We start from the raw sequence: 22,237 nt of genomic DNA, 5'->3' as shown, positions 1-22,237 counted from the left end.
TAAACATTTTGCAGACCTTTTGTTTCAACCTCCATTAGTTCTATCACTCATGCTGAGAATTTACAGGGCTGCAACATAGCAGCAGAAAGATTTGCTAAAAGATTCTTTCACTAATGTAATTTAAACCATTCAACTCATTTTTATTAGTCTAAATTACTTTTTTTTTAAGATTTTGTACTCAGTGAAAAGTAGAATCGTGGGATATGATTTTTCATGGTTTTTCAGAGCTACTGGTATCAGCAAGAAAAGATATCTTTCCCAAGGAAAGTTAACTTAGTCCAGAAACTCACAAAATGCACAAACAAAACCTGGATGACTGTGGATTTTGGGTGAATGATGGATAATGCGCAGTCATAATTCTGTGCAGTTTAGTATCAGGGTGGCAGGAAGTTACAGGAAGGTTCCTCTGGTTTAATGCAACTGCTGCACGTGGGAATGCAGGAGTGAGCACCACAGATCCTACCCAGGACTGAAATGGCTGGCAAAACAATTTTCTTAGACAGAGGTGGAATTTATCAATGGGCCTTCAAGGCACTGACCTGACTCTTCCTTAATCCAGCCATGCCTGAAGTTACTCACGTTCAGACTTTGCTTAATAATGATTATTCTGTAGGATATTTTGTTGCATTCACAAGGCCTTTTGTAAGTCACAGCCCCAGACAGGACCCTATGGCTCTGGGAAATAATTTCTAAAATGTTCATCACAGTGCCCAAGAGGAAGAATATAGAATATAGAAAATAGAATATAGAAAATGGCAGATTAGATCTGCCTGTGTGATTTTGGGTTCAAAAATTCAGCTTCATATTCCATTGGAGTGGAAACAAGATCCATTAAATGTAGAATGGCAAGAATTCCCATAAACTCAATTATGGGAGTAGTGAGGTGTCTAGAGCACACAGAAGACTCTGCTTTTAGTCCTTTCTCTGCCTTTTGTGTGACAGAAATTTTCATTTGAGGTTCCTTCTGCCCTGTATTTCTGTTCAGTGCCTAAACAGGTGGATGACACTGAAAATACAGCCACTTCTCCTTTGCAAAAAGTTTTTCAGTGAAGTAGCTTACTTAGATTATCTCATTGACAATATTTTAAAAATTCCTTGTTCTAGTTGATGTGCTGCTCCTTTGGGAGGGAATTGGCATTTCTTGTGACTGAGATGAGAGATCAGTTTAGATCATTTAAGGTTTTCCTGTAGAGATAAGAGATACAAGACACCCCAGTATTGTGCCAGCTGTCACAACTGTTTTAGTGTGATTTCCTAACCAGAAGGAATTTTTTGACTCTTCCCACATGGACATGGACATTGCTGTACATTACTTGAAATGTACCCAATACAAATTCCTATATGTGGTGATAAGGAGGGCTGGGTGGTGTGGTCAGGGGGTACCTTTGTGTGTTAAAGCAGCTACAGCAAACAACAAATGTGACAGGTAATGGTCACATTGCCCAACTCACTGCAGGAAGATAGTTTGACACAGCTGTGCTGAACACCATAGGAAAAACACCAGAATAAAACAGAATAGACTGGGAGACAATAGAGCATAAGCCAACGAAGGTTACAGCAACCTCACGCTGGTGACTCTGTTGTTGGTCAGTCACAAGAGCAAAGCATTGGAAAGGCAACAGCAGCTGCCTGCATCCCCTTTTCCCTCCTGCCCTACTTCAAGCACACTGTTAACATTATTTCCAAAGATCTAGTTTGTATTCCTAGACTTAATCATTTCATGTCCCCTGGATGCCTCTATTTTCATTGTATAAAAGAAGGGGAGACAATATTGTATCTCTCAGGCATCTTTCTGACTTCATTTCTTTTGATGAAAGGCTATTGATTCAGGTGTTTTTGAGTGAATCTGTGAATATACTGCTTACTCAGGAGTTCTCTAGCAACACTAAAATAAATGTGAAATGCATGATTGTTTTCCTTATGCAAACAACTGCTGAAATAGAAAATTGTTCTTTTATTATTTGCAAAACAAAAAACCAAACCAAACAAACAAAAAACAACCAACCAGAAAAAAAACACCAAAAAAAAAACCCAAAAAACAACAAACCAACAAAACCAGTTTAGAGATAATACTGTTATCAGGAGTTGTGTGGTAGAATATTTGCCTTGTACTTCCTGGATTCCATTTGTCTGCTGTCAACCTATACCTGCTGTTAAGCATTAGACACTTTAAAAAAGAGAAAAAGATAACACAAATTATTCACCATTAATTCTTTAAAATGAGTCACTATTAAAAGCTTAATTGTTTGCTGAGAGGGTCCAAATTAGTGGACTTTGCAAGATCAAACAAAATTGAAGATATTTGTCCAAATTAAAATGGAAACATGCATCCAGAATATACCAAATGAACATGTATGTCCCTGTAATAATAATTTTATTATCTTCAGCTTCCAGGCCAGACTTTTAATTATGACCCTTAATATCAGTGAAAACCATGTATTCAGGATTAAAAACCTATTTCTTTAACTAGTCTAGTTAAAGACTGTGGTTTGATATATTCTATGCTACAACTTTTATAAAAACCAGAGAACACTTCTAATAACACTTTTCTAATTTCATGGTTCAGTGCACAGTCAGTAAAGATTTAAATAATTCAGAAAGAAAGCCTATTCTGTTTCTTTATTAGAAGTTTGAGTCAGGCAAATTCTTTGACATTTAATAGGTTTTTAACCCTTTTAATAACTTCTTATAATGAAATTTATTGGAAGTTGTTTTAAATAAAGGGTTATTATATTAGAGTGAATAGAAGTCGGTAGTTTTTTATGATTAGTTTTGAGACCTTGGCCCTGTGTGACTCAAAGGATATTAAAACATAAAGTAGAAAAGAATGTTAATAGTCACCAAATTAACTGTGTACCAAAAAAATATAGAAACTGTATATGACTGTATTTTTGCCATTATGTGATCGTACCATAAAATTTTGCAATCAAATTTTGAGTATATAATAGCTTTAAAGGGGTTTAAGATCACTTACAGAACCAGTACTATATAAAACAACCTGAAGTGGTTTAATTTTTGACAGAATGATTTTGAAAAGATTAGTGTAGTAGATTTAATAGGAGTAGGGGGTTTATTATTTTTTGTTTAGGGTTCTCTTTACATGTGAGGTTTCTGCTGTTTAATTTTAAGACTGTTTTCCTAATCAACAGAAATTTTGAATGATCCTTTTCAATTTACTCTAAAATGCAGTGGGTGTAGTATATAAAATACTCCTGTGTATAGCATTAGAATATTCCCCAAATACCCACTTACTTTAAAACTTAGTCTTTCATTATACAGTTAGCTGATACAGAAGAGAATTATAAAAATGATGATGAAAACACACCTCCCCTCCCTCTGTTAGGCAGTGCTTTGAGTTATTCCTTTTAATGTGTTTTGAATGGTTCTTTGTGGTCATTTTGCAATAACCTTGGCTCTCATAAAAAAATCTTTCTCAATCTTTTGTTGTTCACTTATATGTGACAAGACTTGGTTGCAAATATGATTTCTACTTTACTTTAGTGGAAACAAAGACTGGATAAATTGTCAATCCTTAGGTTTGATCACTTTTTGTTCGTGACAGGACATACATACCAAGTACCAGTTTTAGTCACTCTAATCAGTAAACTCAAACTTCCTATCAGATTTCAAACCTCCAAATATTTGTGTCATTTTTTTGTTTTTCTCTGGTGTATAAATGCACATGTTCAAGTTATCTCAAGTTTTAAGCTCTCTCATGAAAGAGCATCACCATGATGGAAAAGAACAGATGAAACTGCATGGTTTGCTTTTGATTCACTTAATCATTAATCTCGGATCCTGACCATCAACATACATTGAAAAACCATGAGGTACCACTGCTTGAACACCTGTATGAACTGAATAAAAGGTGTCTGAAATTGATATTTCTGTGGTTTTAGACACTCTTTTAAGTTTGAACATGTATGGTTGTATAGAACTCTAGAATATCCTGTGTTGGAAGAAACCCACAAGAATCATTTAGTCCAAGTCCTGGTCCTGCACTAAACATCCCCAAGAGTCACACCATTTTCCTGAGAGCATTGTCAAAACACTTTTTGAACTCCATCAAGCTTGGTTCTATGACCACTTCCCTGGGGAGCCTGTTCATCATTTGTATGATGAATGCTGCTTGCGTTTTTGTAGCACTGGGGGGGGGGGGGGGGGGAAGTTTTTTTTGGTTTATCAATTGTCTTGATCATAAATTGTATAATTTCCCAAACACAATCCCTTTTCATTGTGCCTGATCTCACAAACTTGGATAGCAACTTTAATGTTCTCTTCTCTTTTGAAACCTTCACTTACAGAATCAAGTGATTATGTAGGAATTAACATTTTTTTTCCTCTCTTTTTTATTGAGCATCTCTGTGCCTCTGGAAAACATCTTGTAGATGTGCACTGGCTTATGATAGAAGGCAATTAAAATGCTTGAAATAAAAGCAGTAACATTTCTAAGCAAATTTGATGGCTTTTCAGGGGGTTGGCACAACCAGGGCTAATAGTGCATTTTAATGTAGTATTATTTGGAAACATAGAAACATTCAGATTTAATATGGCACAGGTAGTAGCACAAGTTTTCTGGGAGTATAAATGAGAAAACTACTATTAACAGAGATCCCTTCTGCCTACCAAAGAATGTCCAAGACACCTACATGATGGCTCAGGTGGGTCATGCCAGTGAAGAAAGAAGCACACTGTGGGTTTCTTTGTAGATAACACTTAAGATGCCCTGGGGTTTTTTCTCCCAATTTTCTTTTAATTAATTGATTGAACCATAGCTTCCTATAGTCTGAAAAAAATGTTACTCTCTGACTTACCTTGACCACTCAGACAAGAAGCAAAGAACTGTCATCCCCTTCTGCAGTATCTAACAAAAATATTCACAAGAGCATTCAACTTGTAGAAAACTATTCAAAAATCATTGCAAAACCTGATGATGGTAACAGTAAAAGTGTCTGTTTTTCCTTGATATGAATTTTCTTGGAGTAGTGAGATATGTGAACTTTGCTTGCTTCAGTGAATAAGCCCTGTGTATTTCTCCTTATGTTTTAATGTTTTCATCTCCAGTGAATTATCCCTAGTGTTTTTTGCATGGGCTTGGACCTGTTGTATTTACTTTGATCTGTTAAGGCAACCTGTCTTTCTTCTTTCATTTAGTGATAACATTTATTATAAATTAATCTAAATAGGGAGGGACAATTGGGACTTCTACAGCTTTTCAGAGAGATGTTGCCTCACGGTTACTAATTATAACTAGAAAAATAATGTGAATTATTTTGCTAACAGCACATTCCCTTTGAAACTGCCTGTCTAATGCTTCTCAGAAAAAAAATTATTTGCTTCTGAAAGTTACATTCTGGGATATTAGGTAAGAGTCCTGCAATTTGACTCTTTCTGCATTTTGCATGGGTTAACCACCTTGTATCAAAAAGGCTGATAATTCAGTTTGGGTTTTTTATTGCTATGTGCTATGTTCTGTGAGAGATGAAGGATTCTATCTGAATGCTGTGTCAGATGAAAATGTCTGTGTTTCCTGGAGTTCAGAGCACAATATTTCAAGAAATATGAAGGTTATTGGATATAGTCCAGAGTACAGCAGAAAGAATGATCAGAGGTGTAGAAAACACAGCATATAAACAAAGTCTTTCAATCTTCAGGTTTAGTTTAGTCTGAAAAAGAAAAAGCCAGATGGAAAGTCGTAATAGCCTTCTACTGTGTACAACTTTTCTGTAAAGAAGGAGAAAAACATTCCTCATATCCACTGGGAGCAAAGCAAAAAGTAGTAGGTTTAAATTACAACAAAGGAGATTTAGGTGAGACATTATGGAAAAAAGCCCTTTCCACTGTAAGGATAGTTAAGCACAAGAATTGCCTAGGGAGGTTATGAAGAGGTTAGACAAACATATGTCAGAAATGATTTAGGTATAGCTAATCCTGCTGTGAGATAATGTTGGACTAAATAACCTTTTGAGGTCCCTTCTAGCACTGTTTTCTGTGATTCTGTGATTAGGATACTGTACTCACATTGTCCTCCAGTGAGATGTTTCTTTACAGGGATGATATCACTGTATTCTGCACTGCATGCTTTGCTTTGTTTTTACTCTAAGCTGATGGGATGAACGATAGACTGATGTTTAAAGCTCTTTAGCCTTATTCTTAGTACCTCAGGAGCTTTGAGCAAGGCATTAGGAGCTCAACTTCAACCAGACAGCCCTGTTCTGGTTTTGCACTACCCATGTGTCAATAAGGGGCTTTGGTGCACACCTTATATTTTGGGACTTGTACTGTCTTTTAACTTACAGTCAAAAACTTACGTGACTGAATGCTCAGTTTCCGCTTATAAGCGAAATGCAAACAGAAAAAAAAAAATAGCCATGAAAAGAAATGAATCATAGCTTCCCCATTAGTAAAACCAAAATAAAGCCAGGCATGTTCTAAAGCTGAATATAACTCAAGTTGTGAAACATCCTGGAACTGACAGATGGAGAATGATATTAAAGTGCCAGATATTATCATTATTACCTCATCACAGAGACCGTTGAAGATGTCAGTTTAAGACTGTCCTTATCCTCTGTAACACTCAAAACTCTTTAACTTTGTTCTTCCATTTGGCATTCTGCCATCCGTCAGGATTTCTGTTCAGCTTTGCATTCGGCAGGAGTGGGTTTGCAATATTGCCTCTGCATACTGAATATGGCTCCAGCACAGCTACACAGCGGTGGGCTTTGTAAAACTCCATCTGGAAGAAAAAGGAATATGAGGTTTCAGATTCTGAAGTAGTTTAGAAGAAATTGGTCATACATTTTGACAGAGAGTGTGTCTGATTAGTGTTACTATTTTGCAGAGATGAGGTTGTCACAGCATCTGTGACAGGGACATACCATTATGCCACAGCAGTGACCCAAAATGTGTGGTTTTCATAACTGAGTGTCTTCTTGAACCTACAGAGGAGATGGGGCAGTTCTTGGTTTTGTTGACCCTTTAGGAACATGAAAGTTCATGTTTTCCACGGTGTGATCTCACAACTTTTTATATTTATGTGATTAATTGCCCATTCTTACTCAAGGAATGAGCAGTTTCCATTTTCTTAGACAATCCCACTTTTTCACCAGGTAGGGGCAGAATGGGAGAAGGCAGGCTCTGCAGTGCACTGTAAAGAGGTGAGCCAAAAGTCTCATCTGCAGATGTGAATCATGTTTGTGAATCATGTTTGTGGATCCTGAGTGCCACAGCTCTGTGCAATGGACTTAGAACAATTGGCTTGTTCTCTGCAGGCCGGTCCCTTAGGTGAGGGTTTCTGGCTTAGGATCTGAAAGAGAAAACGTACTGTTAAACAAGCTTATTTGCTGCTTACACCTGGTTTTCTGAAGGTAGGTGGATTCAACTGATTTAAAAATTCAGAAGAGAAGCTGAATCCATATGAAAAGAAAAATACTGGGTTTTTTTTACTCCATCACCTCATTTGCAGTCCTCAGAATTTCCCTAGTGAAAAGTACTTTTGCAAATATGTTTTGTATGGGGATGCATTCAGTATTATTCAGTTGTTCTATTATCTGAAAACACAGCCTATGTTCAATATTGGAGCTAAAATTGTATTTCAGACTGTTTAAAAATATTTGTTGTTTAAAGAAGACAAACACAGAATGTTCTGTATTATCTATCTGATATTTGAAGCTCTTAAAGGAGAGGTCTTTTTGAATAATAGCAGAATCAGAGAACCACAGAATGGGTCAGGTTGGAAGGGACCACAGTGGGTCATCTGGTCCAGGTTTCCTGCTAAGGCAGGGTCATCCCAGAGCACATGGCACAGGATTGCATCCAGATGGTTCTCAAGAATCTCCAGCGAGGGAGACTCCACTTCCCTGGCAATCTGTTCCAGTGCACAGTCACCCACTCACTCACTCACTCACACAATAAAGAAGTTCTTCCACATATTCAGGTAGAACTTCCTGTGCATCAGTTAAAGCAATTGTATCATATTTTATTTGAGGGAAAGTAATTAAAATGGTAACCCTTGCTCTGCTTTTAGAGATACATAATTTTGAAGTTCATTCAAAATAAGAGTTGGGAGTTTCATGTTGTCACATTTCTAGAGTTCATAAAATCATTAGCATACCCAACCTTCCTAAAAAGCAGTCAAGCTTTTCCAGCCTTTCATGGAAGGGTTTATTTTGCACCACAAGATGTTGCCCCATGAAAACCCAAGGGCTCAGCCCCTGCAGGGTGAAGGGTGCCTGGGGAGGGCACACACCCATACTGAGTCTGCAGAGAAGATGAAGGGAGGGCTTTGGGGAGGGTTTTTCCTCTCTGTGCCCAGCACGAGGGACTCTGCAGGTTCCCATCCCCTTACTTTTTGCCCCATGCTGGCCAAAAACACCTGTAGACCCCTCAGTGTTACTCCACTTTCTCCAGCTGCTGCCCAGCTCAACAGCTGGATGCAGAGCAAAGCATCTGAGCAGCAGTTACAGCTTCATAGGCACAACTGTTTTGATACAGGTTCTCTGCTAGAGGCAGAGATAATGGTAGCTTTCAAGGCTAATATGCTTGGGAAGGAGGGAGCTGATACCGGAGGAAAGGGACCAAGAAATCAGTAGCAATTTAAAAATATAAATGTCTACCAGGATTCAAATTTCAGCTTTCAATTGATTTCATCCACTGTGCTCTCTGTGCTCCTCTCCTCTGGTGCTTTAGTAGTCATTAAATGAACTTGAAAAACAAGTTTGTATCGATAACTCTTTTTTACCAAAAGCTATTAATTTCTAAAATAACATAAATACAGGTATAATTGTGATGTCACATTGTCAGAAGCCAATTCAAATGCTTTTCAGAGACACAAGTACATATAAAGTGGTAAGTATGTCATAACTAATGGTATTATTAGTTTGATTTACTGCCAACAAGTCACCTTTACAAAAATCAATCCCCAAGCTCATAAAATAAAATAAAATATCTCCCTAAAATTGATACATTTTTACACTGTCAATAATAAGAGAAAAGGTGAAGTTACAGGCTTATCTTTACTTTTTCCTGTGTGTTACTGATTGAAAGGTATCTTACAGATTGCTGTGATATGTGGGGGTGTGTATATGAGCAAGAGATAGATTCTAGAAATCATGAGCTATAAAAAGATTTTTAAAAAAATAAAATCTGAGTGGTCTTTAGACAATTCAGATGACATGTCTAACAAAGACTATCACTACAATAAATGTGACTATGTTAATATATTGAACCACTAACACATGTCCTTATCATAATGGAACTTACACAATAGTAGCTCCTGTCAGATTCTGCTTTATACATACACACATGTTTGTCTGATGCACAGAAAGACAACCATATCTATTTTATTTCAGGTCTGAATTTATGCTTCCATTTTAAATCACCCACGGAACATCTCAGCTTAAATCTGAGCGTCTCTTTGCTATTTGTCGTGTTTCTGTATGAGTGTACTGAAAAGAGGTTACAGGCAATCTGCTGAGGTCTGTGTGTATGGTGCATTTGACCTCTGGACAAGAAAGGAGTTTCATCCTCCAGTGCTTTTGATTCTTATCCTTGCAGAGACTGAATCTGTTGCTTGCATTCAAATAGTATGTCTTGTTAATGCTAAGAAGCAGTGACCCACATAGCACAATGGATTCAATTGTCAATCCTGTGATTTCTGAGCTTTCCATTCATATATGTCTTAGCAGTAAATCGACTCAGAAATCATTTAATCAGTCTATCAATGCCTCCTTCTTGTCAATGGTTTGAATCCTGAAAAGTCCAGTTTCTCATTGGACAGCACCAGCTAAAATAGATTTGGACCAAATACCAGATATTCAGACTGAAAATTCCCAGCAGCTTCCAAATCACATCTCAAAACCACCAAAATCCTATGTTAAAAAAGCAGGATCTGGAAGTTATCTTGAATTTTGAGGATGTTCATGTCTGGTCTAGATGTGAACTTCAGGGTGCAAAGCTGTCCCTGTTTGTTAGCATTTCAGAACAGAAAGCAGTGCCCTTTTGTTCCCTCCATGAAAAAAGTTGAGCTTTCATTACTTTTTTTTTTTTTTTTGCTATTCCCAAGGGCTGAGGCTAGAGCCTGAGTTCTTTATAACAGTCAGTGTTATGAAAATGTCAATCATATCCTTACTATGTTCATTTTCAGTATTTACATGTTTATTTAAGTACTTACCATTTCCTTTAAGCCTTACATAGCCAATCAGGCCAACCAAGGTCTAAAGGAACAGAACACTTTATTAGTGATATGCTTAATACAGTTTTTTTCCTCTTGTAGATGCAAGATTTACGGAATACAGAAGGAGCCCAGTATAGTTCCCATCCTCAGATGGCAACCATGAGGCCAAGGGTTCAACCTGCAGATATTAGGCAGCCAGGAATGATGCAGCACGGGCAGCTGACTACTATTAACCAGTCCCAGCTCAGTGCACAGCTTGGTTTGAATATGGGTGGAAACAGTGTTCCTCACAACTCGCCCTCTCCACCTGGAAGCAAATCTGCAACTCCTTCACCATCCAGTTCAGTCCATGAAGATGAAGGAGAAGATAGCTCTAAGGTAGGCTTAGATGCTAGGTTTACTATGTAATTGGTGGATATTTTTAGGACCTGCTCAATGAATGATATGGCCACAGTTATTAAGGTGATACTTTATACATGGCTGGTGGTTCACTGAAGTGAACAAAGGGTTATGAATACAGAACTTACAATATCCAGACAATTCTTCAGGCAGCTTGAGTAAATGACATCATTCCTCTTCGTGCGAGGAAACTGGAATACTGTTAAACACTGAAAGGATAGTCATTCCTTTAGGACTTTAATATAAGGGTTGAGTTTTCTCACTTGCATAGCAGGGATGTTTGTTCCTAGTTAAAGATCAAGTTACTGCTATAAAAAGTATGAACAGTCTGTGCAATATGCTAGTCTTTGCTACTTGGTCACAGGATGAGTAAACAGAACATCATAGCAACCAGAACAGAAAGATCCTATGAACTTTAAAACCTTACCTTGGAAATCTGGAAGACCCTGTATGCACTTGTACTTTGAGAGGTGCTGACACTTCCTTATGACATGTTTAAGCTTCATTTCCATGTCAGCACAGGAATGAAGTGATAAGAGTAATTTACATAATAAATTTCTTTAAAGGATAAATGTCAATCTATATAGCAGGTTTTGCATGCAAAAATCTCCCAAATCTCCCAAAAATCCTGAAAATCTCCCAGAAATACACACCTTATATCTTAATTTTGCAGACAGAAAAGCTAAGACACAGGAAGATTGGGACTTTGTACTGTCACCCCTTAAACCAGGAATGTAGCATGTCAAAACTGAGAACCTCCTTAGATCTGTTTTGTGGTCACTGGGAAACAGCAGTCCTGTTAGAGCACTCCTGCAGTGCAGTGTGTGCCACATACAGTGCAGCGTGTACCACAGCCACGTCTGGTGGGGAAAAGTTGCAGACTTGCAGGGAATGTGAAGAAAACATATTGTGAGTCACTGAGGAGGTATAATCCAGTCAAGAAATGTAAGTCTGATTTGTTTTAACATTGTATTGTTTTTCATGCCTCAAGCTATAAAATAATCATGTAATTGGAGACATATGTTTTAGTACATTTTGAATAAATTCTGATTCAAAAGTTTTATTTCAGGACATTCCCCTGATTTCACAAACTTTAGGTTTTAAAAATTACTGAATAATTCATACATTTAAATGAGCACTTCCTTACTGGGGGAGACTTTAGAATTCAGATATGTAAAAATAATTCCAGGCAACCTTTACTTTTTTCAGAATAATTTATTTGCTACTCTTGTTGCATTGTTAATATTTTTACTTTGCTGGGAGTGTGAAAGATGCTCTAAACTTCTGGAGGAAATACCCATTCAAATAATTAGGATTTCCATGCTACTCCTATCAAATATTTAACTTATTTAACCTATATCTTTAATGCACTTTTTCACTATAGCACTTTGTGGCTACACTGGCAAAAGTGTAGGGTTGTGGTTTCAAGCAAGCAGTAGTTACCTGAAGCTAATGTTTTTAATAGAGAAATACACAGAACTGGAGACCAAGTAAAACTTGGTCCTTTCTTTGTGAAAGCCAGTTTATATAGTGTTCAACTTTTAAGAAGGATTTTATACTTTGGAAAACTCTCTTTAAATTTATCTCATGCTCAGTTTAAGCAGAAAAAGATGACAAATGGCATAACGCATGACACAAAATTAAATTCAGTGTGCTAAAATAGATACATTATCTTAAAATTATAATTTCACCGCTAAGAGAAAAGTTTTAAAGGATCTTACATTTGGTTAATATTGACAGAGGGCTTAAAATCTTCTCCATCTAGTATGGTTTAAACAGCAAGCTTGATGGGGAGCAGATAACACCATAGATGACTTCTGTAGGATTTCTTAGGGCTTCATGAAAACACCTGAGGCTGGCCACCAATGGAGACAGGCAGTGGGCTGCCATGCCTGATCTCATGTCATGGTCCTTCTGTAGTTCCCTCTTTAAAAGACAAGAGGGGTTAAATAATCAGCCTGAGTTAAGTATACTGTTGTAGTTCAAGATTTAAAGCTCTCCACTGTGTGTCTTTGTTTCACATTGCTCTTCCTGGAATCTGTCAGTGAGTGGATAAGAATACTCAAAATAAACCAGTTTCCTGTGGAGATCTTTCTCTCCAGATACACCAGTATTACACTTTATCTGAGTTGCTTTGGAGGGGCCTGTGAAAGTTCTCACTCTAGGAATCCTCTTCCCAATGAAGGAAGGCACTGGATGGGGACAGGAACAGATAGACTGACTGTTCTGTCTCTTGTGAGAACATCTATCTTTTAACTGAACATAACTTGGAGAAATTTGGATTTTTCTCTTTGATTTATAAACTGTCATGTAGATGTGTGGTATTACTTAATAGATCAGGGCCAGAGCCCATTAGCCAGTTCTTCACTAGGAGTACACATGTTGTAGTCATGGGGTCACTCTTGGAGCTTATTTCATGGAGTCAGAGATGTTCCTGCCATGAGCACTGTTGGTAAAAACCAACTCCCCCTGAACTCACCGTGTCATTAAATGGCAATAGTGACATTCTCCCCATTTAACCAGCAGGACAGGATGTTTGCCTGTGTACCCACACTGATGAAAAGACAAAGTACATTTCCAAGTGGAAAATCACCTCAGTGACAGAAGACCCCCTTCAGTTTATACCAGCTGAAATATATGAAAAAGAAGCCACAGGTCTTTTCACAGCATATTTGGTAAAGAGGTCCTTAAATCTATACCTATTTCTTTATAGAGAAAAAATACAGAAATCTCAATATCCTGTTCATATTTACATGAATTTATAGAAAGAGCATGATGGAAGGTATAAAAAAATATGTACTTTATGTACACATTTGGACTAAAAGTATAATTGTTGCCTATGAACCACTAATTTTCATGCTTGAAGGAAATTACCATTTCAGCTCTCTCTCTATATATATATATGCCAAATTTCAGCACTGAGCTATGCAAACTGATGTAATTGTTCATATACTGAGCTTCTCAGACGTCCATTCTATGATAAATATCCAAGTTGTTGTAAGCCTTATCCAACATACACAGAACTAATGCAGCAGCAGCTAAACACTGGCAATAGTCATTCTCATAAAAAGTCTTTCATATAGGCTGTTCAGACTTCAGCTGTTCTATATTCTCTTGCTCAAAGAAAGGGAAAGGAGCTCAGCTATAGAGGGCTCAGTTTCCCTTCATGCTATTCCTCTAAAAACAGGACAGCTGAGGTTGTTTGACCCTAAGGTAAATGACAACTGTAGCACAATTGTAAGGTTGGATATGCATTCAGAGAGATGCTAAGAGCATGGAACTGTGAAATGTAGACTCAGACTAAGGGCATTGTCTCTGCAAGGGGTGCACATCACTAAGGCTCCTTAATTCTTCTAAATCTCATATGTGGGGCTATCATTAGAAGAATAAAAAAGGGAGAACATAAAAATTAGTAGTCATAAGTAAGATAAAAACATTATAAACCAAGTGGCCACTTAGCACGTGTCTTATTCTGACCACCTGAACACTGAAATATTACATTTATGTAATTCTTGCCATAATTCACACTGTTGGATCGTTAAACTTGTACTTCATTACTGCCAAGCATAATTGTGAACTTCTGGAAGCATTACTCGTTTGTAAATAAGTATTTCTTCATAGATGGATAACAGGGTTTTCTGCCATGTTCATTTGCATATCACTTCTGAGAGAAATTCAAATAATGTATTTTAGAGGGAAGATAGAGAGAGGACTGCAAGTAGCAAGAATTAAATAACAGAAACACAATTACTAAAGAACTGCTGCAGCATATTCTCCTTATGTGGCAGAGGTTTTACAATATTTACTTTATATGATAGGAGTTATAAGTGGAATTCTGTGTTGTCTGTTCAGCCTATTATGCAGATGGTGCTTGATTAAAATCTATTTTAAACTACAGCGATTACTGCAAGATAGTGTGCATAAAACAGCTCTCCTAGCTCCATTAAAGGCTTTGGTACTATTGCAGTTTATTTTAAATATGCTTATAGACATTTTCCAGGTTCTCAAGGGACATTTAGATATCAACGATGTGCCTTACTTGATAGTTTTAAATCCTACACTAGATATTCTTGTGATCTATTATGTGTGCAACATGGTTAATGTACACTTTTTTAAAGTGAAAGATTATTGCTTTCTTGTGATAAATAAGTTAAATACATCACCATAATTAAGCAATAAGCCATGACAGGAGGTGGATTACCATGAGCTAACTACACCTCCAGGGATTTTGAAGCACAAGTCTATGCCTAGCAGAATATATATGGTTTTTATTTTATTTTCCATCTGTCTCTGCTTTGGTGGTTAGAAGTGGAGTCTATGAAGCTGATAGACTGATGGGAGCATAAGGTAGGCCATCATCTCAGCCATTTGCAAGGTTATTAGTACTGGAATTCTGGTATTCTTTTTATTTCGTTATTTTCATATAAGACAAACAGAGTTTCCCCTGTGAGTACTCTGTTTTTAACAGTGGGTTTTTGAAGTCTCTTGATCATTAAGGTTGGAGAATAAGTTTTTAGAGCTGTTCACAGAACAGCTTACCAGGAGGCACTTACACAAGTTTCTGTAGTATATCACCTAGTTTAAGGGTACTTGAAGTAATGTAGTATCATGACGTACAGGGAACTTTTAAGTCTCATTGGTTCAAAAATTAACTGAAAGGAGAAAAAGTTTGCAAATCACACAGGTAAAATTTTAACTATAGAACTAATTATTTCAAAGTCTTCTTGCTCGTGGAGTCTGCACTGGACTGAAAAGTTTAGACTAATGTTCTCAAATTAGAACCCCAGTTAATTATACTTTAACTGCTAGTTTTGTGTACCCTGTAGAATAAAAAAAAAAACAGCAAGAGACAAAAAGCTGGATAACTTAGTAAAGGCTGGCACAATTTTGCTTTTCCATATTTTCCAAATGCTGACAATGGGCTGTGTATCTATTAACTTTTTATTAAAGTTGCAACTATTGTAACATAATGCTCAGAAAACAAGCAACTTCATTTTCAAGTTCTACTCATCACTTTCACATCACTGTGTCTCAGTCACAGAGATTGAGATTTTTCACTGTAGTTGCTTGGGTTCTGTTGGACACCACATAGTGAGGCATACAGGAAAATAAAAAAGTTCTTTTTCTCAAAATGAAGCTTTCCAGCCATTTTCCTCAAGCATTTTCGATGATTAGGACACCTGTATCCTCCTGTGCCACTTGATACGCATTATTAAAAACTAATAATAGAAGGAAGTGAAAGAAGTCATGCCTAGTAGATCCTTAGCCTAGAGCATACCATTTATGCTCTTGATCTTCTCTTCTCTTAAAAATGCTTATAGTACATAGTACTTTGGTCATGCTGACAAAAGAGAAAAAAAAGGCTTTGAACCCACTTGTGAGATCACACAACATTTCTACAGTTACAGTAAATTAAGTGATCATATCAAGAAAAGCTATTTTTCCATGGAGCTCCAATGTGTTGAAGAATCAGGTTATTGTCCCTTTATGTGCTTGTAAGTCATAAAGTCCTAGAATCATTTAGGTTGGAAAAGACCTTTAAGATCATTGAGTCTAATTGTTAACCTCACACTTCCAAGCTCACCACTAAACCATGTGCCCAGGAGCCACATCTACGCATTTTTTAAATGCCTCCAGGAAGAGTGACTCCACCATTTCCCTGGGCAGCCTGTTCCAATGCTTGACAATCTTTTTGGTGAAGAATTTTTTCCTAATATCCAATCCAAACTTCCCCAGGGGCAATTTGAGGCTATTTCTTCTCATTCTATAGCTTGTAACGGGTCCAGAGACCAACACTCACCTTGCTACAACCTTCTTTCAAGCAGTTGTAGAGAGTGATAAGGTCTCTCCTGAGCCTTCTTTTCTCCAGGCTAAAGAACCCCTGTTTCATCAGCTGCTCCTCACAAGACAGTTCCAGACCCTTCATCAGCTTCTCTCAGAAAACCTATTTGCTTTGGGGTTTGCACAAATGCTCATGTGTGGGGTTTTTTCAGGTGGTGCATAAATAAGGCACATGGGTTTTCCTCCATACACCGTTCATCTTTCACTCCTTTCCTCAAACCATTTGCTTTTACATGAGCAGATACAAAATCTACTCAGCTGAATCCAGATAGGCCAAAACAGATCCTTTAAAGGGCTCTAAACTCTCTATACTAGTAAAGGTTTGTTTCTTCAGACTTTAATTACAAGGTGTGTAGGGGAATGTCTGTAACTTGAATTGCTTGGTTCACAACCAGATTTTCCTCAAAGACTCTGGAAGATATACAACCAGCTGCAGAAGCAATTGATTTGAACAGTAGTCTGGGGTCAATCTGGGGAAAGAGGAGAATAAGCAAAATGTAGAAATGACAGTGTTCCTGCTGTCTGCAGATGGTTCATGTTGTTGAACTGATATTCAGGCTATAGAGAAACCAATTTCATTTGAATTTTCTCATTATTTTCTTGTTATAACCACTAGCAATAAAACTTAGAAATAAGTAAAAAGATGACAGAGATTATAGCAATTATATGAAAGAGAAACATAAAGTATTTAAGGGAAAAAATAACATTATCCAAAATTCTTATAGGGAATTTTATATATGTGACTAATGCAGATAGTATCAACATTTGGATTATCAAAGATAACAACAGAAATTCCATTTCTTCATGCAAAATCCAAAGATTTTGCATCACAGAGGTTGTAAGAGTGGCTGTAGTGAATGAAACTGGCTTTTTTTTATAGTACTTTCCTAATTTTATGTTACAGGTCAACGGTGGTGAGAAGAGACCTGCTTCAGATATAGGAAAGAAACCGAAAACTCCCAAAAAGAAGAAGAAGAAGGACCCAAATGAGCCACAGAAGCCTGTGTCTGCCTATGCATTATTCTTTCGAGATACTCAAGCAGCCATCAAGGGCCAAAACCCCAATGCTACTTTTGGTGAAGTCTCTAAAATTGTAGCATCAATGTGGGACGGCTTAGGAGAAGAACAAAAACAGGTACAATATGTACTGTAGCTCAGAGGCTTTGTTTCAGGGAAATGTTATCAGGGTCATCTGAGCACTGTAGGCAGCTTCTTTTGTTAGCCAGGATGAAACTTGAATATGTGCCATCTCAGGAATATGATTTAAAGATACTGAGATAAGGAGAGTATAATTTTATTTCATCTGTATGAAACTAGTAAAAGAGTTTATCTTGTTTTGGGATGTGGCACAAGTTTTAGGATTATATTTAGGAATGTTTTATGCTGAAATCTGTGGGCCTAGGATTTTACAATATCATTGTCCTGTATGTGAAACTGCCATGTAAGAGGACCTTGCTGCCAAAGCTTAGATATGTGCAGTGGGAGCAGACATATATCTGAGCTTCCACTTGCAGATGTTTCCCTTCCCCATGATCCCATGGTGCCAGAAGTGAAGCTGGGCTCACATTTGCTCCCAAACCTTTTATGAAAGAAGTTAGTGATGTGTTGACCCAAAGAGACCTAGGGTGGATGCTGGCAATGGGCATCCTCTGGCATATATGTGGGCTGTGAAAATCACTTCCCAAGCTTACTTCTGTCTTCCATGGAATGTCTTGGTCCTACAGTGAGGCCAGACCTGACACCAAGTTTCAAGACCTGAAACTTGGCAGAAATCCTTCCAAGTCGGTTGAAGCTGTGTAAAAGTGAGCAATTCTGGAAGCTCATCACACTTAAGTGGTGACAGCTGGCAAATACCATTGATCCTCACTGTAGCATACCATTGCTCTTCTGTTGTTATTGGTTGCATACTAACTAACTAACTAACTTACTGCCAACAGAATGGATTGGATTGATGAAGGAATAGGAACTTTAAGAAAGCAACAGATATGGAAGGAAAAGATGTGCTGAGGGAGTTATATTGGCTACAGGAGACTGGGGTTGATGTCAGCACAGAGAGTGGAAAAGTATTGGGAATTGAATCTCATGTATTCATGCACTGTTATTACGAAATTATAGTTAAAATACGACGAATTAATGAAAACTTTTAAGTGATTTTTTTGGTATGTAAAATTATTTGGGCTTGGGGAAAAAAAATTATTCTTATTATTTTGCTAATAACTGGGTGGTGTAAGTGCATCTAGATCCTTGTTAAAGATACCAGTGTAAAAAGAATCAATATTTGGCACTCACTGACTAAGTTAAAAAAAAAAAAAAAAAAAAAAAACAAACAGCTTTTGTTATCTAGTATCCACCAATGAATAAGGCCAGAGTTTGGAAGATTTAGCAGGAGGAAAGTTAGCTCTCTGAACACAAGGATCAGAAAAGTCCCTTGGACTGCCATTAGAGTTATTTTCTTGTGTTGTGTCTTTCTTTTCCCTGTTTTAATATCCCAGCAAAGGCCAACCTAAAAGACTGTAAAAATGTACATTTCCTTTGAGAAATCTCAAATTTCCATGAGCTTGTTATGTGAGTACTAACACCAAAATATTAAAGCCCTTCTACAGAAATGTGTAAGAAAAGTGCATGAAACCCTAAATTTCCATCTCTAACTTTGATTTCTTATTCATGGTTGAGAGCAAAGTTTGAATAAATCCTATGTTGTAAGAACAGAACTAAATTTATTTTCCTTATCTCTGTTGCTGTTACTTTAAGTTGAAACACAGATGAATGATGTGTTAGGGAATCCATATGACACATGCATGTAAAAATGGCTGCAAGTATGTTTTTTTAAGCCAATTCTTTAAAGAGCTTGGGTTAGCATATCTTTGTTGCTTTTTGACTCATTTTGCTTATTCATTATCATCTATTATAAGCACATTTTTAAAATTCCAGGCCCAAGCCCTTTCTAATCTAACACTGTACAAATATAGTAAAAGATAGATCCCATTTAAAAAAAATAAAATTGGCAATCCTATTTTCTAGAATAAATTTAAACTCGTTTTTTATTCCATTAGGGATCTAATAGTACAAAGTAATGGTTACAAGACATCTTAACTGACCAGATATTCTGTATTTTAAAGGCCTAATTTTTCAGATCCAGAGCATTTGTAACTGCTATGAAACCTATGTCTCTGGTAGGAAAATTTGACTCTAAAAATACAAATGATTAATGTAGCATTTGCTATTTAGCATTGAAGAAGCTTCAGAAATTCAAAAATAGTTAAATAAAGAAATAATAACATCATTTGAGGACTACTTTATTGATGAATTATACTTGCTGAAAAGGATTCAATTATCATAAAGCTTCTGGCTTACGTTTTGGAAGCTAATGCTTATTCTGTAATTTAAATAGAAATATGTTTCCAAATAATGTTTCCTGGATTGGAACTCTTACTATCTAAACAGTAAATATAAACGAATCAGAAAGTAGAAAATAATGCAGCTATTGAGAAAGAATAGCCTCATGTTTTCATGCTAAAATGAAATCTTTGTTCCTATGATCTGAGCCATTTTTTTCTCTAAAATGCATAGAATTCTTCTTGTTTTTTCCTGAAGATTGACCACAGAATAAATGAAAGTATAGAAACTCAGTACAATAATGTCCTAAGGGCAGTATATGTATGTCCAAGACTTTAAAACAAAATTTTTATAACCTGGCATATTAGACTGTAGCTTGAAAAGCTTTCTGCAATAACCACATATGTTTTTCAAACTGTGAAGAACTAGGAAAGTGTTATTTGAGAAAATAGAATTTGAATGATAAAAAAGGAAATGGTGTTATGAACTAGCTGATGGTGGGTGCCTTACTGAAGTTAGGGGAGGGTTATGCTTGAAATGGATCACACTCTGATACTCTTACCATGAGGATAATGCAATTTATTAGACTACAGAAGATACCAGTGTACTTCCCTCTTATTTTATCATATGAAGACATTTGAATTTTTGAATCATATGTTCCCATTAATTTCTGTGTGTAAAAGGCTCCTTTGCAAACAATGCTGGTGTGTGCCAGTATTTTGTTTGTCCAAACCTATCTAGAGAGTCTAGAAGTTAAAGGGAGTTTAGTTGTCACAGTGGACTTCATCATGGACTTCTCAAATTATGGATAGATTATAATAATTACACATGATCAGAAGTAAGCACTGTGCATTTTCCTTCATTTTTCACTGTAAATGCTTTCTAAAACTGTTCAGATTGATAAATCTGTGAATGGTAGGCAGCTGTAGTGGTAGTAAGTTGAGGTACATTCTCCTCAATGCTGTATCCACAGCACTGGGATCCTTTTTTTTTCAGTTATTTTTCCAGCTCCTCTCTTAGGGTCACAAACACTCTTTTCCCCTTAGTGCTATATTTCTGTGCACCCCACTTCTGTAGCTTATCTATGTCCATCTCTTTGCACACTTTTTTACTGCAGAAGGGAGATAAACAGCCCCTAGAAAAGAGGGATCAGCATGCTAAATGGTTGAGTCGCTGGCTTTCAGACAGAACACTGGTTTAAACTGGGTAAAAAGGCTATTTAGGTCATTTTCTGTCCTTAGATGAAAAAGGAAAGTAATTTTAAATCAGTACCAGATGTGCATGTACTAAATGAACCTTAAGTTTCTAATTGGAGTCCTAGTAAAGCTGTAATAGATGTGGCAAATTACAAACAAAATGTTCTTGTTTACATTAGTGTAACTTTAAAACTTCAGCCAAAGACCTTAATAAATGCTCTGTTATTCTAAAAATGGAATTGAATGTCTATTCAACATTCAACAAAATTAATCTCTGGTGTAACTTCAGTGACATAACTGGAATTCTAGTAGGAATTAATTTGGCCTCCTATGAACAGCTTAGTGTGCATACTTGTGTGTGTGCTTGTGTTCCTGTGTGTTTGCTTCAACATTGCACTGGTCCTACAGCTGGGAGAAGGAGGGATTCACTCAGGCACCCAAAACTTAGCAATCAGAAGAAGCAGGTGAAACGACTGTGTGAGTGCTGTGACAGATGCTTTCTTTCAGGCTGCATAATTCATAGACAGTAATATTAGCTGCAACAGTTCAGCTCAATAGCAACACCTCATTATTTTATCCCTCAGTATTTATTCCTATGGTTGACGCCTCATGAAATTACTGTTAATGTGTTTATATAAGGGCAGATCTGACACAAGTGGGGAAGAATTTAATTTCCCACTCATTCTTTCCTGCTGATGTGTCCTCTTCCCCTGGTAGAAGTGGCAAGTGTAAATAGTTAATTTGCTTCAATTATGAGCCTGTCCTGCTAAATTAGAAGCAGCAGGAATATGAAGAGCCAGAATTATACATATGAGGCAGCTGACAAATCCTGCAAGCTCACAAAATCAAATCATTTACTCCTCATTGGTGCTCAAAGACCCACTAGATAAAACCTGCAGTTTATTCTTTAACATCTGATGGAACTTGGATTGTATGTTACCAATACTTATGTAAAATGAAGTCTCCCTGTGCATTAGTGTCAATGTTTGTAATGCTGTTACCATTTTCACTATAACCCACTAGCTTTCAGGGGCTTTTACTTTGTCTCTAAAAGTAACCCAGGTTGATTTGGGCATGAAAAAGAGCAATGTGTGTTTTATAAGTTTCTCTTTTGACCATGGGGATGTTTTAGACACTGCTGGGATGAACCAGGTCGGTATCAGGAGGGGGTTTACAAGTAATGCTGGCCAACACCTCTTATCTCCACAGCTTCTCTCATGATGTGAGACAGCACCAGACAGATCAAAGTGGATTCAAGATCAGTGTTTCAAGAGGTCTTGACTCTGCCTGT

General features: G+C 37.0%; 1 protein-coding gene across 4 annotated transcripts in view; it reads left to right on the top strand.

Moving 5' to 3' along the window:
* Positions 1-22,237, top strand: part of TOX (thymocyte selection associated high mobility group box) — a 216,997-nt gene that overhangs the window by 162,282 nt on the left and 32,478 nt on the right. For 3 of the 4 annotated variants that reach the window (XM_058833690.1, XM_058833689.1, XM_058833691.1), the window contains exons 4-5: positions 10,274-10,552; positions 17,319-17,549. In XM_058833690.1, coding sequence (XP_058689673.1) covers positions 10,274-10,552; positions 17,319-17,549 — 510 coding nt within the window. The remainder of the gene's footprint in view (positions 1-10,273; positions 10,553-17,318; positions 17,550-22,237) is intronic. The other variant, XM_058833692.1, reaches the window with a different exon arrangement.

Source organism: Poecile atricapillus, chromosome 2 (genome assembly GCF_030490865.1).
Source record: "Poecile atricapillus isolate bPoeAtr1 chromosome 2, bPoeAtr1.hap1, whole genome shotgun sequence".
In the NCBI taxonomy this organism is placed as follows: Eukaryota; Metazoa; Chordata; class Aves; order Passeriformes; family Paridae; genus Poecile; species Poecile atricapillus.
Note: the sequence above shows the minus strand (reverse complement) of the source record. Positions and strands in the feature narration are given on the sequence as shown.